Source organism: Tiliqua scincoides, chromosome 4, assembly GCF_035046505.1.
Source record: "Tiliqua scincoides isolate rTilSci1 chromosome 4, rTilSci1.hap2, whole genome shotgun sequence".
Classification (NCBI taxonomy): Eukaryota; Metazoa; Chordata; class Lepidosauria; order Squamata; family Scincidae; genus Tiliqua; species Tiliqua scincoides.
The window spans coordinates 150,995,854-151,010,214 of NC_089824.1; the positions used below are offsets into that span (position 1 = coordinate 150,995,854).

The window sequence follows — 14,361 nt, forward strand, 5'->3', positions numbered from 1 at the left end:
TTTTTTTAAATTTTTATTCTGTGATTTTTAGCACATCTACTTAAGTTTTTATATTGCTGATTTAAGGCCCAAGCCTATCCCATTTTCCAGTGCTGATGTAGTTGTGCCAGTGGGATGTGTGCTGCATCCTGTTGTGGAGGGGCAGTCACTTGGGCTTTCTTAAGGTATGGGAACATGTGTTCCCTTACCATGGGTCTGCATTGTGGCTACACCGGAGCTAGATAGTTGGATAGGGTTGGGCCCTTAATCAACACCAGAGCTATAGTTACATTAGCTGATGACATTTGCAAATTAACTACTTACTTACATCATTACTTAACACTAGATAAAACCTAGCTGAACAATTGCACAAAGTATCTGAATGTGTTTAACAAATGTTAAAAAACTGCAAAATGTATACTCTCAGCAGTGAGTGTATTAGTCAATGTGACTTAAAATTACCGCCTGAAGATCCTTCTTGTAGGTCTGATCTCCATCAGTTTAATTTTGACACCTTGATCTTGAAAACACAATTTGTGCCTATGAATGCTTCCACATAGATCTCCTTCCCTTGATTGGAAACTGCAGGCATAAAGCAGGTATGCATTGGGATGTTATCCACTTGCATTGCTTCACTTTCAGTGGGATGAGCCTTCTGGTGTAACCCAATGTGGACTTGGGCCCTTGTGTAATGAGGTTCTTCATTAATTTTCAGGCTACATGAGAACAAAGGAGTTCATATTGTGATATACAACCAGAGGGTTCAGTCAAAATTTTCAAAATCTGTAGGCTGTATCATCAGTTTGGTTGATTTAAGAAGGTAGGGTCTTCCTTTCTGAGGCTTCCAGTACAGCCCTCTTTTCTTCTTTTCAAATTTTCCTTTCGAACTTGGCTTGATGTATTTTCCATTCAAGTTTGTTTCCTCACATGCAGTGTACCACCAGCCACCTGAAAAAATAAACATAAAGCAACTACATTGTGTTTAATTGTATGGGTAGTTGCCGTGAGCATTTCATTGAAAATGGAAAACATGGCATATAAATGTTTTAGAATAAATAAGGTCAAATATGATGCCACAAAAATGTGATCACATGGACCAAGCCATTATAAGAAGAGCCATGTGGGATTAGGCCAAAGGCCCATCGAGTCCAGCTTCCTTTATCTCACATTGGCTCATCAGATGTCTCTGGGAGCAAGACAGCAAGATACCTGCATCCTGTTGCCACTCCCTGGCATTCAGAGAGAGAGACTGCTTCCTTGAGCTGCAAGCCTCTATTGTTAGACTGTACAAGGAGGCTTGTTTATGGTAAAAGAGTCTAGAAAGCACTGCTGCATCCCTAGAGTTAGCCATTGACTCCCTGGTTTGGAGTTCAAATCCTTTTCCAACTAGTTCTACCACTTCTGAAGAGCACTTCTGAAGAGCATTAATTCATGACCATCTTCTCTGATACTGAAATGGGAGTGTGAATGCATGCCCACAGTAGCATGTGATTAGTAGCATTTTGATTAAACTGCCTTGTCTGAAACAGCACGTGTATTATCTGGATGACCCTTATAAGTAAAAATATAATTTTATCATTTCCAGTGAGGTAGTTGAAATGGAATGCAAAGGAGTCTGTAAGTTATTTTTAGTTTAGTTCATTTGCAGGGCTATCTTATCTGATTGGCTGTAATATATTTAGATAATTCGGAGTTTATGTAAGCGGTGCTTTGAGTATCAATTTGGCACTGAAAATTTGAGATAGGTTGAAATACTGTACTCTGGATAACACCCATCAAAATCTTACAAGAGGGTGCTTTAAATTATTAAAGTTTTGCCATGTTTCAAGTGAAAGCTTATGGAATGCCAGTATGTTCTGCTGACTTGGTTTCCTGTGCAGGCACTAAAAAGCAGTTCACCAGTTTTTTTCCTAGTGTATTAGTAATTCACTTACAAATTTCTGTCAGTCCCAGGGCCCCCAGCCACCAGGCACTATGTGCTTCTGATAGCTGTTGTTAAGCAAGCTATTTTTCTGATTATAAGAAGAGCTAAAGCAACTGTGTGCTCAGAAAATGGCTACCTGAATCACTTTCTGGACAGCTGACTCTTTGTTCAGTGTTATCGCGATCCTTTGTGGAGAACTTTACTACTTTCTCTTCAGGCAGAGCACTGGAAATATTCCCAGTTATCTTGGAGAGGCGGACAGCGTAGTCTGTTTCCGGACCTCCCATTACAAAGGTGTACTCAATGTAACGTTTGTTTGCTTTCCAGTCTTCCAGCTCAATACGCAGGATGTAGTCAGCTTGGTCTACAATGGAATAGATCTTATGTAGACCCAGCCAGAATTCTCCTGAAAATACAAAGATGCACAAGTGTAACTATTATGCTAGATTAGAGATGAGATTTCCAATTCTTTTAATTAGGTAGACTATCTGAGCCTTGGGAACCCTTGAACTTTTCTGATAATTTCTCCTGAAAACCTCCTTTTGCTTTTAACTTTTAAATTATGCACTAATGAGCAATAAAAAAAGAAAGTAAAACTAAGTGTAAATAGAATGGAGTTTTGGAGCTTTTCAAAAGTCTGCAAGGGAGAGTCAAGGCAGACTTAACAAAAGCATGTGAATGAATCTCTGTGATAAGTGAAGCAAGTGGCATATATAAAAGTTAATTGCAATGGAAATGGAGTGTTAGCCCTGACAAAGAAATACACCCTTAATTGGCACTTTGGTAGTGTCATTTATTGGAGCACATTTAAATTCTGCATTTTAAGTAGACTACGTGCAGGTAAATGATAGAAGACGATTGGTGAAAAAGGTGTTCAGTAGGACTGGGGAAACTTACTTTAAATAGAGAATTGTGATGTAGCATGTGTGTTACGGAGTTCTTCACTGGACAAACTTGCATGCTGGTATTACAACATGTAATTCTTTAGGTCAGTTATGCTTATTGTCTGACCAACCACATGCTTTAAAAGATGTATGTTCTCACAATGCATGCACATCCTGGTCCCTTGCCCTACTTCCCTGGTAGGTCTTCTTACAGCCCCATACTATCTGGCATGATGGCAGAATATCCAGTGATGGAGCATGGCTTATAGCAGGGGTGTCAAACATAAGGCCCAGGGGTTGGATGCGGGCCGCGGAAGCTTTTTATCCGGCCCTCAGGCTCTCAGCTGATGAGCAGTGCTGAGGTGTTACTGCTGAAAGGGCTGCCCACATGAAAATTGGCTCTCCCATATCTTGAAATATGATCAAGATTTGTGTATTTTCTCTTCTGTCATTTGCAGCTAATGAGTTCCTAAGTGAGAAAAAGTGCTTATTTTTGGTTATGACCTATTTAATGACATCACTTCCTTCCTAATGACATCACTTCCGACTCTCAGCAGACATCATGAATACTATTCGGCCCTCAGTATGAAACAAGTTTGACACCCCTGGCTTATAGTGTCGTAAACACTATCCTGGAAGCGTGGATAGTATAATGCGACTTTATATGAACAATGTAAGAATACAATAATTCTAGAGATAGAGCAGCTTGTTTGGAGACAAGCTTGTCTAGCTTCTGATTTTTAAAATGGAGTTTATAGCCCTAAAATCAGCAAGTTGAAAGAGATGACACAGAAACCAGTTGAACTCCTTATTACGAAGTGATTTTAGGGTTGAAGCTACAGTACATAACTGTTATTATCTATCTATTGCCCAATGCTATCTCTGGCCAAGCCATGTCAGCACCTTGATTCCTGTCCCATCATCGCACATGAGTTAACTCAGATTGAAACAGATCAGCAGCAAAGCACGCTATATGATAGGGTGTTCTTGCCTGTGCTTTCTTTGCTAAGTGGATGATTAACCAATGCAAATAAAGGTGGTTTTCCTCTGTTGCTCATTTGGCACTATGATTGGCTAGTTAAACCTAGAGACTTTTTATGCCTCAAGGAAAAGTCATCTAGTACTTAATGGTGACCTAATGACATGATACGACCTACCTGAAAATGGCACATTGTATCTCTCGCTAGTGGCAAATTCCTGCAGCATCCATATGAGACATATGAGATTTTGTTTTAACCTACAAAGGTTCTTGAATAAGCCCTGTTTTCATTGATTAAACATTTCTGCAAGATGTCACTCAGAAGGTATATGTAAGGCTTAAATGGATTTCTGTTTGAACTTACAGAAATGTATTTGACCTTTTATATTCACAAGCTGCTTTTAACAGGGGTTTACTAAAGCAGTCTACATGTGATCTATTGCGAGGATTGACAAAAGGCCAAAATACCTGGCCGCAACAATCATCTCAGCAGTAATATACTTGTGGTCCACTGTGAGTGAAAAATCAAATGTATGCGTATTGACTTTGATAGAGCTTAGACAATTTATTCTCCATGCGTTTATTCTGCAGTTCAGGCCAAGTTGAGGAGTTTAACCAGTTTACAAACAGGCCCAACACAGAAAATGTGAGTAGGTCCCTAATGTCTCCAACATGTATGTTGGACTTCCTTTTGTGCACTGCTGTTTGCTCAAATTTTGTTCAGCTCTCATTTTAGCACATAAAAGCTACTTTTTGATGTTAGTAAATTTTGTCCCCCCAAAAATGTGCACTTACCTTCAAGGTTTCCAAAACCATTAATGTAGTTGTCCCAAGTTTGATTGAAATCCAATGATCCGTCAGATCTGTTTTGAATGACTGTCCACGAACTTTCTATGAATGAGAAAGAGAAATAAAGTATGATCTGTTCAACTGTTTTCGCTATTTGTTTGAACTTCACACTGTGCCCCGGTGTGGATGTAAAGCAGTGAGGTGCAGAAGATTGAGGTGTATTCCTCACCCCCACAAATGTATTTTATTGAGTATTGATTGAATATCTACCACCTGCATGCGCTTGTTCATACATGGATATGCCCTGCCTATGCAGTCTGTCCACCCCTGAAAGAGTGTACTTGCCTGTGGTTATTTATTTATCAGGTCATGACACCCTCATGTGACCCAAGAGAAGCATTTCAGTGGATGACCTTATGGATTTGTTTTTTAAATAGTGTATTTAATCAGCCACCTGTGGTTAAGTATCTAGACAAATCATGCTTTCTGCTCCCTTTCATTGAAAAAAATTCTTGCAAAATAAGATTGTGTGACACCAGGTCTGGTCAGAAGACATGTGCAAAGAGAACAGATGCCACATGCACAACTAGAACACCAACAAGATAAGCAAACTTTATGACCTTTGCTACATGAAAGATAAACGTGAACCACCCAGAGCTGCTGAGGCATGGGGTTGTGACCAGATTCCTGAACTATACAGTTCTAGCACCATCCTAGGCATGTCTTTTCAGAAGTCTTATTGTATTCAGTGGGGCTTACTCCCAAGAAAGTGTGTATAGGATTGCAGTCTTCATTCTTAAGGCTGTTTCACAAGGTACAAGCTATGGTGAGAAGCAGTCTGCTCAATTGCCCTTGTTTATTTGCTTTCCACTGTTTGTTCCATTGTGCAAAAAAAGTGTTTGTATGCATCTTATGTTGAAAAGGTCTGGTGTTCCCAATACATTTCAGTGGCATATTTAAAGAAAATTATATATTTTGGGTTGTTAGGCACGATGACATGCTGCAATAACTTTAAGTTAAAAAAAAACAACCCCAAAATGGGTGCATTTCTTATAATATCTAGAAAAGAGTATCAAGCCGAATCAAAGGCACCAAAAAACTAGGTAGACACGATGGGCAGATATATTTTTATTTTGTTTGTGAACCCATTGATCTGACTTGTAAACCTTTGTGAAAACCAAAAAGTGTAAGCATCAGTTGAAATAAATGTGTGTATATGGTCTTTTAATGTTGTTAGTAGCAGAAAACATTTAAAGTTCTAAATAATAAGTATTTTATAATATAGAATTAGTAGTGGGCTTTCAGCACTCGCAGGATAAAAATTATTCTGCTGAACTTACATGATTTCCATACTTAATTTTAAAAGCCCTAAATGTCATCTGCTTTTGTATGTACTGATCGTGGTTAATAATAATAATACTGGTATTTACATACTGCCTTTCTGATCATCTGATTACTCCTCTGACTTTATTCAAGGTGGTTCACATAGGCAGGCTATCTCTAATTTCAGAATCAAGAACCACACAACATAATAATAAGCAATATCTACATAATATGTATTCCAGACTAATGGAATGCTTCAGTTGATTTAGGGCAGCCTGTGTTTTCCAGAGGATACAGATAGTTTTAATGGGAGAATAAAATGGCCAGTAGTGTGGCTTATTTACCTGATTTCATTTCACAATATACATCAAATGCCTTTGAACCATTGGGCTTAACTGAATAAATTCCATCGGATAGTTCACCTCTGTTGTAAATCCAAGTGCAGTCAGTGGCATTGTCTAAAATAGTAAGAATTAAAAACTTACATTTGTTTTATTGGTGACAGAAGTTTAGAAAAATTCAGTGCAACCCTGAAGGTGTATGTCACTCTTCAAAGATCTTAGAACAGTAATTGCAATAGATTGTTCGGATGTTTTGGTTGTTTTTCTTGATTCGTTACATAATAGCAGTAATGTTATGAGGCAGAATCATGGGAAGGAGTGCCTAGAATAATTTTTTTGATGGTTAAAAATATATATTGTAAACGTTCTTGATTTTCCAATATAACTATACAAGCAAAATAGGGTTGTTTTTTTTAATGCAGGGCAACTTGTAAACATATATACCTATAGCAGAATAGATATTAATTACTAGTAGGATATTCACAGATGGTGACATACCAGAAAGCACTTTTGTTTCCTTTCCCAGAATTAATTGGCATGCAAAACTATGTTGCATAGTACCTAGCAAACAGCAATCAGAAATTACCTTTATAGTCTTGACCTCTAACAGTTGTGTCGCGTTGGGTATTCTTTATTTCATCTTCCTTCAGGGGGAATGAAATCTGTTTGCTAACTTGAAAATCTGGGCTGCTTAGCTGGGAAGAAATAATATTTTTATCTTACTATAAAATGAGTGACTCACATAGAAGCATCCACATATAGACCTGCTGCAACTCCAGGTGCAGTGAAGGGGGTGGATCTTGGTTGATGGTAGACCCTTAAGCCTTTGAGAAAAATATTGGAGATCAAAAGGAACCCCCCCTCCCCTTTCCCCATCTACTAAAATCCAACTCCTGTCATGGTTTGTGCATATGTACTTCCCTTTACCATTGGGGAATATTTCCAGACATGGAAGACAGTGTACAGGGAGTAATCCTGACCAGGAATAGAGGGTAAATTTTCTTTAGTAAATCTAACTTGCTTCCCGAATAGAAGGAGCTAAAAATCACTCTGTTCAGTGGTTGCGCTTGCATTTCACTTGTTTAGGCATGCATCAGTGCTTGGGATATACTATAAACATGTAATTTGTGTAGAATGCCTAAGATATAAACTACGTAGTAATGTTCAGATTGGAAATGCATATATCATTGGTCATGCAGTTTTCCTCTTTACAGGTGTGCCCTGGTATCTGCAGGGGTTCTGCTGTGGAACCTCCCATGGATATTTGAAACTTCGAATACTAGGGATGTCCCCGCTCTCCAGAGGGTCTCCTCACCTCCGGAGGCTCGTCTGAGTCCTGCTGAGGCCGCATATGTCCACCTGTGGTGTCTGTGGGGTTAAGCATGGCTGTGTAAGCTGAAAAAACAGCTTCAGTTTTTTTCATAAAACCGGAAGTGACTTTTTGGTTAAACAACCATTCTGAGCCCCGCAGAGGCCGTGGGTAGACACACACGGCCTCTGTGAGGCTCAGAAGAGCCTTTGGAGGCCAGGGAAGTGCTGCTCCCTTCACCTCTAAAGGATACATGGGAGACGTGGGGGTCCTGATCCGTGGATCTGCAGATAAGTGAAACCGTGCATACAGGATCCATGGATACGGAGACACTTGGTACACAAAATCAGAAGCTGCAGTATAAATACACAGTGGAGGCATACACTTCACAAATTATTTTAGAGTGTGGTGGAACTGCAGTCAAATTCTTAAGGCTATAGAGTTCCCAGTCTTCAAAAAAAAAATTCTGTACTTTCCTGTTGGTGTTCTTCACTCCGCTGTGCTCTTCCTTCAACACTTCTTTCTTCTCATTGCTTCTCTATTTCCCCAATGCCTTATATTTCTCCCTGTCCCTGTCCATAGCTACCTCTCCAAAATCACTTAGGCAGTCGCAGTCGCAGACCTACCCTCATTGCGCCCCCCCCCCTCCAGCACACCATCCCCTGCCTCTCCAGGATAGTCACTGAGGCTCACAGAACCTCTCATGATGTTCAGCAGCAGGCGAAAAGCCTTCTGAGGCTTCTCCCGCTATTTTAAACAATACTTCCGGTTTCCCAACGAAACCAGAAGTATTGCTTAAAACAGCAGGAGAAAGCCTCAGAAGGTTTTTTGCCTGCTGCTAAGTTCCGTGCAGGGCCTCACCCACCCACGAAATGGCTTGGCTGAGCAGGTGGGGTGGCATAGCGGTAGAAGCAGAGGCACTGCGAGTGTGGCACTCAGGGCCTTCCCTGCACCCCAGGTCCACCCCTGTACTTACAACCCAGTTCTATCCAGTTTTCCAGTACTGATGCAGCCTCAATGCTACCCCAAAGTAAGGGAAAAAAATGTTCCCTCACCTTGAGGAGGCCGCTGTGACTACTCCTCTACCACAGGATGCAGCAAACACCCCCTTGGCACAACTGCATCAGTGCTGGAAACTTGTATAGAATTGGGCCCTTAATATATTTGAAACAACCCCCAAGGTGGAGGTCATTCAAATAAGCAGCAACCAACCTTTTCTTCCAGGTCCTGTATTTGCTCTTGTTGTTTCCCCAGCTGAGCATGCTGGACTTGAACTATATTGAGGAGGTCTCTGAGATGGTTGTCTTGTTGCTTGACAAAGATCTGCAGAGAGAGCAAAAATGATTTCAAAGGCTTACTACTATACTGTGCTAAAGAGAACCAGCAGATATTTCCTTTAATCTTGTGCAAGTTTATAGTATTTTTACAGTCAAATCATTTGACCGTCTTTTGCCTCATAATCTTTGGGCTCTGGCCACCACTTTAAAGAAGCAGTGGATTAAGAATTGGTATTTTGGAACTGAAGGAAAGATGCTAACTGCCAAATGGGCTGGGTCAAAACAGCTATTTCTCTGTTCTGGAAGTTGGGGGGGGGGGAATAAAGCAACCATTCTGTTGGGGGGGGGAAAGAACTTTTCTTGCAGGACCGTTGATACTCACAAGGAAACTCCCAGATGTGATTTGGAGCAGCTTTGTGTCTTTTTTTGGAACTGGTTTATAAGTGTAATAGCTATGTCCATGGCCTACAGCACAATTCTGTTTATGTTTATTCAGTCATAATTATGAACATAACTATTATGTTCATGCCCAATACTATCCCCCACCAGTTTATGCAGTGCAGCAGAGCCATGAAGGCACACACTGCATGCTATGGTGGAGTGACCAGGAGGTCTCCTTGAGTTCCCTTGCCTCTGGTTAGGTCCCCTGATGGCCTATGGGTCTCCTTGGACCTATGCCAGCTATAGAGCTAGCATTAAGTCTGAGGAGAATAAGGAGGCAGTTGTTTTGAAGTATAGGTTCTGGCATCCATGTTCATCACCAGTATTTGCCCCCTCCAACCCACTCCTTACCTCCTGCCATTCCCTCAGATTTTCTAGTCCTTTGTCCTTTCCCTTCCCTCCCCACAAAATGCCCCTTTCACCAGCCTGCTGATTCCAATACAGTTCATCAACAGTGCTCCCCTTATGCTGCTGATGCCGCTTTGTGACAGCAGCTCAGAATTACCCACCAGCAGCACATTACACACACGATCACAGTGGGGCAGCCCAGAAGACTGGGTTGTCAGTGGGACTTAGGGCACAATCCTATGCATGTCTACTCAGAAATAAGTCCTGTTGTGTTCAATGGAGCTTATTCCCAGGAAAGTGTGCATAGAATTTCAGCCTTATTCCCTGGTGTGCATATATAGAATTGCAGGCCTAATCTCTGAATAGTCTTTAAAAGTTCCATCAGGGGGAAAAAGGCAGACCATAACATTGAAAATCAATTAGTAATTCTTATTATTTGACTTTATTCCATTTCTTGCTCTCTTCTGCCTTTGGTAGATTTTTTTTTCTCCCTTTCTCTGAAGTTATCACACACACACACAGTCTAAATTATACAAAGTTCCCAATGCTTTCATCTAATCCTGATGTAAAATAGTAGTTGGCAACCTTCAGTCTCGAAAGACTATGGTATCGCGCTCTGAAAGGTGGTTCTGGAACAGCGTCTAGTGTGGCTGAAAAGGCCGATTCGGGAGTGACAATCCCTTCCACACTGGGAGCAAGTGCAGTCTGTCCCTGGCCTGTCTCCCTGGCTATGGGCCTTCCTTCTTTGCCTCTTTGCCTCAGACTGTTGGCCAAATGTCTCTTCAAACTGGGAAAGGCCATGTTGCACAGCCTGCCTCCAAGCGGGCCGCTCAGAGGCCAGGGTTTCCCACTTGTTGAGGTCCATTCCTAAGGCCTTCAGATCCCTCTTGCAGATGTCCTTGTATCGCAGCTGTGGTCTACCTGTAGGGCACTTTCCTTGCACGAGTTCTCCATAGAGGAGATCCTTTGGGATCCGGCCATCATCCATTCTCACGACATGACCGAGCCAACGCAGGCGTCTCTGTTTCAGCAGTGCATACATGCTAGGGATTCCAGCACGTTCCAGGACTGTGTTGTTCAGAACTTTGTCCTGCCAGGTGATGCCGAGAATACATCGGAGGCAGCGCATGTGGAAAGCATTCAGTTTCCTCTCCTGTTGTGAGTGAAGAGTCCATGACTCGCTGCAGTACAGAAGTGTACTCAGGACGCAAGCTCTGTAGACCTGGATCTTGGTATGTTCCGTCAGCTTCTTGTTGGACCAGACTCTCTTTGTGATGTAAAATAATGCATGGATAACAACCACCAAATATCTACATTCTGATTAAACCCAGTTTTTCAGTGATTTTAAAATTTAGACACATGCACATACTCATTTTTAAGTAAGGATTGACACATACATTACTCGAATAAGCATGGTGATAGCTGTAATTGCATCCAGTGCAGCTCAAGTAATGAGGGCAATGACTAAATCACATGAGTATTGTAGATCTGAAGCACTGCATCTCAGCTCTGCATTTCCATCTGCAGGCATTATACAGCCTATGAGATGTGTCGACACCTTGTGAGTTCTTGTTATAAGGTGTGGGTACCTTGTTTTACATGGGTTTGATTTACACGCTTTTGAAATAGTGCGCTTTGAAAATTAATACTGAAACCTAATTTATACCTGCTAATTTTCAAAATAAATCAGTAAAACTCCTCTGTGCTCCGGCATGTTCGACTGGCTTTGTGTTCGTTTTTGAAATATGTGCTGGTTTTCAAGAACATAACCCTTGCATAAAACATGAGGGGCCTCTACCATTCGTAGCCTTAGGTGTTATTGTTGAGGGGTGGGTAAACTTTCAGCTTTAGGGCTCCTGGACCTTTAACAATTGTATAGAAGAAGGAATTTCTGCAGGTGCAGCTTGTGACAGATGACAAGCTGCATCTGCTGAAATTCCCTCCTCTACACAATTGTTAAAGGTCCAGGATCCTTAAAGCTGAAATGTTGCCCACTGCTGTTGTAGATCTCAACTAGGAAAAGCTGCGTTCTAGAATTTTCATGGCCAGAAAAAAAACCAGGGATTTGCAAAAATTCCTCGAACTGCACCAAAGCTGACCACCATGGAGAAATTCCTGATGGATGGTCTCTTTTCCTTGATTTTCCCCTATAACTTCAGTCTTGATTGTGATTTTGGATAGCATCAGTATCAAAGATAACACTTTGGTTTACTTGGAGTCTGCTAAGGCTGCAATCCTATACACCAGTGATTCCCAAACTTTTTAGATGGGGACTCACCTAGAAAAAGTTTCACCTTACCAACTGCTCAAACCTCTGTGGCTATAATGGTGATTGGGCAGCAGTGCTTCCTCCAAGTAGCAGTTTGCTTAACCCTCAATGCACATAGCCAAATTTGCCCTGTCAGTTTCATAAACCACCAAAAATTGGATTGGAGGCCACTGGTGGGCCATAGGCTCACAGTTTGGGAACCACCGCTATACACATTTACCTGGGAACAGGTTCCATTGAACTTAATGGAGCGTACTTTTGAGTAGCTTTGGATAGGATCGTACTATTAATCTGTTTCAGATCTACTTACTTTCAGTGATGCAATTTCTTCGGTTTCTTGAATTTCGGGCTCGGGCTGATGCAACTTAGTTAAAGTTTCTTCCAATCTCCCTACTTTATTTTGAAGGTGGATTTTCTCTTGTGAAAGTATCTCTATCTTTGAATTTAACTGCAGTGATAAATTCCTTATCTCTTCATTATTGACTTGCAGCCTGGAAGTAGTTTTTTTCAGTTCCTCTTCTTCTTCCTTAATCTTGTTGGTTTGTTGTGAGATCACATTAAAAGATTGGTCAAAAATGTTAAGCTTCTGAAAGATGTCATCCATCTGCCCCTTGGTCTTGACAGCAAAGTCTTTAAGGCCGCGCCCAAGCTGAAGCAACCCATTGGCTAGTAATTGCACATCATCCAACATAGCAAACCTTGACTTTGTTTCAGAAAGTGGAGTTTCAAAGGAAGAGTGATCTCCATCTATCCTAGCTGAAATAGCTAGAGAAATGATAAACAGCAAAGCTAGAATTATTTTCATTTTCTTTCCATCTAAAAGACACTAGTGACTTCACAACAGAAATGTTATTTTTTCTGGAGTTAGTCTTCCAGTGTGACAGGACTTAGAATGCCTATAAATATATACTTCTGGTCAACTCTGAAAAGTCAAGTTGGAGTAGTTGATCATTAAACTTGAATGAATGTAATCTGTGTCCTCTGTGGGTACTTCATGTATCAGAATAGGACATACCTTCTGACTAGCTTTCAAGTAGGAAATTTTCCCCACAGAATAGTTTACATATAGACTGGTTTCCTTGATATAAAACTAGTTCTCAAACTGATTGCAAGTTAGATTGTTCAGGTTGTCTTTGCAATTTGTAATCTTATACAAATTGTTGGTATATAGGTGTTGGTATATAAGTGTTGGTATATAAGGCACGGGATGTTCAATATATGGTACAATACAGTATATAAAGTTACAGCGCAAGTACAAATTATTGATACTGAACAGATCAGCTCAAGTGTGAGCAGGAGGAAAACTGAAATATATGTAACCCTTTCTTATCTATTAATAGCACCGTTTTAATAAAATGAATTTGAACAATATGTGCATTTCCCAGCCTTAAAGTAAAGGTGAAATTAGCAGGGGTAGGGTGGGGGAGAGCAGAATGGTGCAACAAGGGTTTGGGGAGAGGGCAGATCTGGACCAAGAAGGGTGTGGGTTCAGTGGTAGCAGGCCATTCATGGCACACCAATGGCACACCTGCAGCCCATTCATGGCACACCAATGTCCTATGGCACAATGGCTGAAAATTGCTGCCATAGAAGAATGTTCTTAATAGAGGGATCATGCAGCTTGGCTTTGTAAATGCATTTAAATCCTGGTCTTAAGCCGCTAATAATACTTAATGAAAATTTTATGAGCAAAGTACACTTTAAAGTAAATTTTCATATCCATTTTTATTTGAGAAAGCACATTGAGGAGCAAATGTATTCATGCCAGAACAAGGTAATTTAGGAGAGCCACGAAAGAAGAAGAAATCCTTCAGCAGCTGCCTGCAGAAATAATAAAGAGAACATTGATTAAGCAAGGTGACCAATGGGGATGAAATTCCGGTGCTTAATTCAGCATGAAGGTTTCCATTTGAAATGGAAAGAATTGCTAACTTTAGCTTACTGTACTGCATGGAAAGCAGAAAGATAATGTGGTTCAATAGGCCACCATTCTGATAGTACACGGACAATTCTGCATTTGCTATGAATGAAGGATCATGTTGGAAAAGCAGCATGAGACAGGGCTGTGGTTCCCTTGCGTAATCAGTGAGCTGTTGCATGAACCCAGTGTTTGCCAAACCATTGCCGCAGGGCATGTTGCAACTTAGGGATATTTTAGTTCAGGAGTTCATGAAAAACCAAATGTGAAAAACCTTGACTCATCGTTTCCAAAACTGGGAAGTGGACTGAGAAATGTCATGCATTTTGATTTTCTTATTGCTCATCACTTTATGGCTGTGTTTCAGAAATGTATGTAAGAAATAAGGCAGAAAAAAGGTAAAAATGCATAGCTTTTAATGCTAAGAGAGTCCGATGGAAGCACAAGACCTGCATTTTGCAAAGCTCCAGGGCTATTTTTCAGAGCTTGTGAATGCACAAATTTCACTATGAATGCAAACAGTGACCCTTGTCTCTTACAGGCAGATCCCTCTTGCCACCTCCCTTTTTCTGTGCTGTTT

General features: G+C 40.9%; 2 protein-coding genes across 7 annotated transcripts in view; one reads left to right on the forward strand and one right to left on the reverse strand.

Moving 5' to 3' along the window:
* The window catches only part of DOCK7 (dedicator of cytokinesis 7), a 144,520-nt gene that overhangs the window by 68,867 nt on the left and 61,292 nt on the right, over nucleotides 1-14,361 (forward strand). The gene's annotated exons all lie outside the window — the stretch shown is intronic.
* ANGPTL3 (angiopoietin like 3) lies at nucleotides 463-12,668 on the reverse strand. Its single transcript, XM_066626246.1, has 6 exons — nucleotides 12,174-12,668; nucleotides 6,806-6,914; nucleotides 6,223-6,336; nucleotides 4,562-4,657; nucleotides 2,040-2,309; nucleotides 463-927 (listed from the first exon to the last, which is right to left on the reverse strand). Exons 1-6 carry the CDS (start codon nucleotides 12,666-12,668, stop codon nucleotides 743-745), a joined length of 1,269 nt encoding a protein of 422 aa, XP_066482343.1. The 3' UTR covers nucleotides 463-742.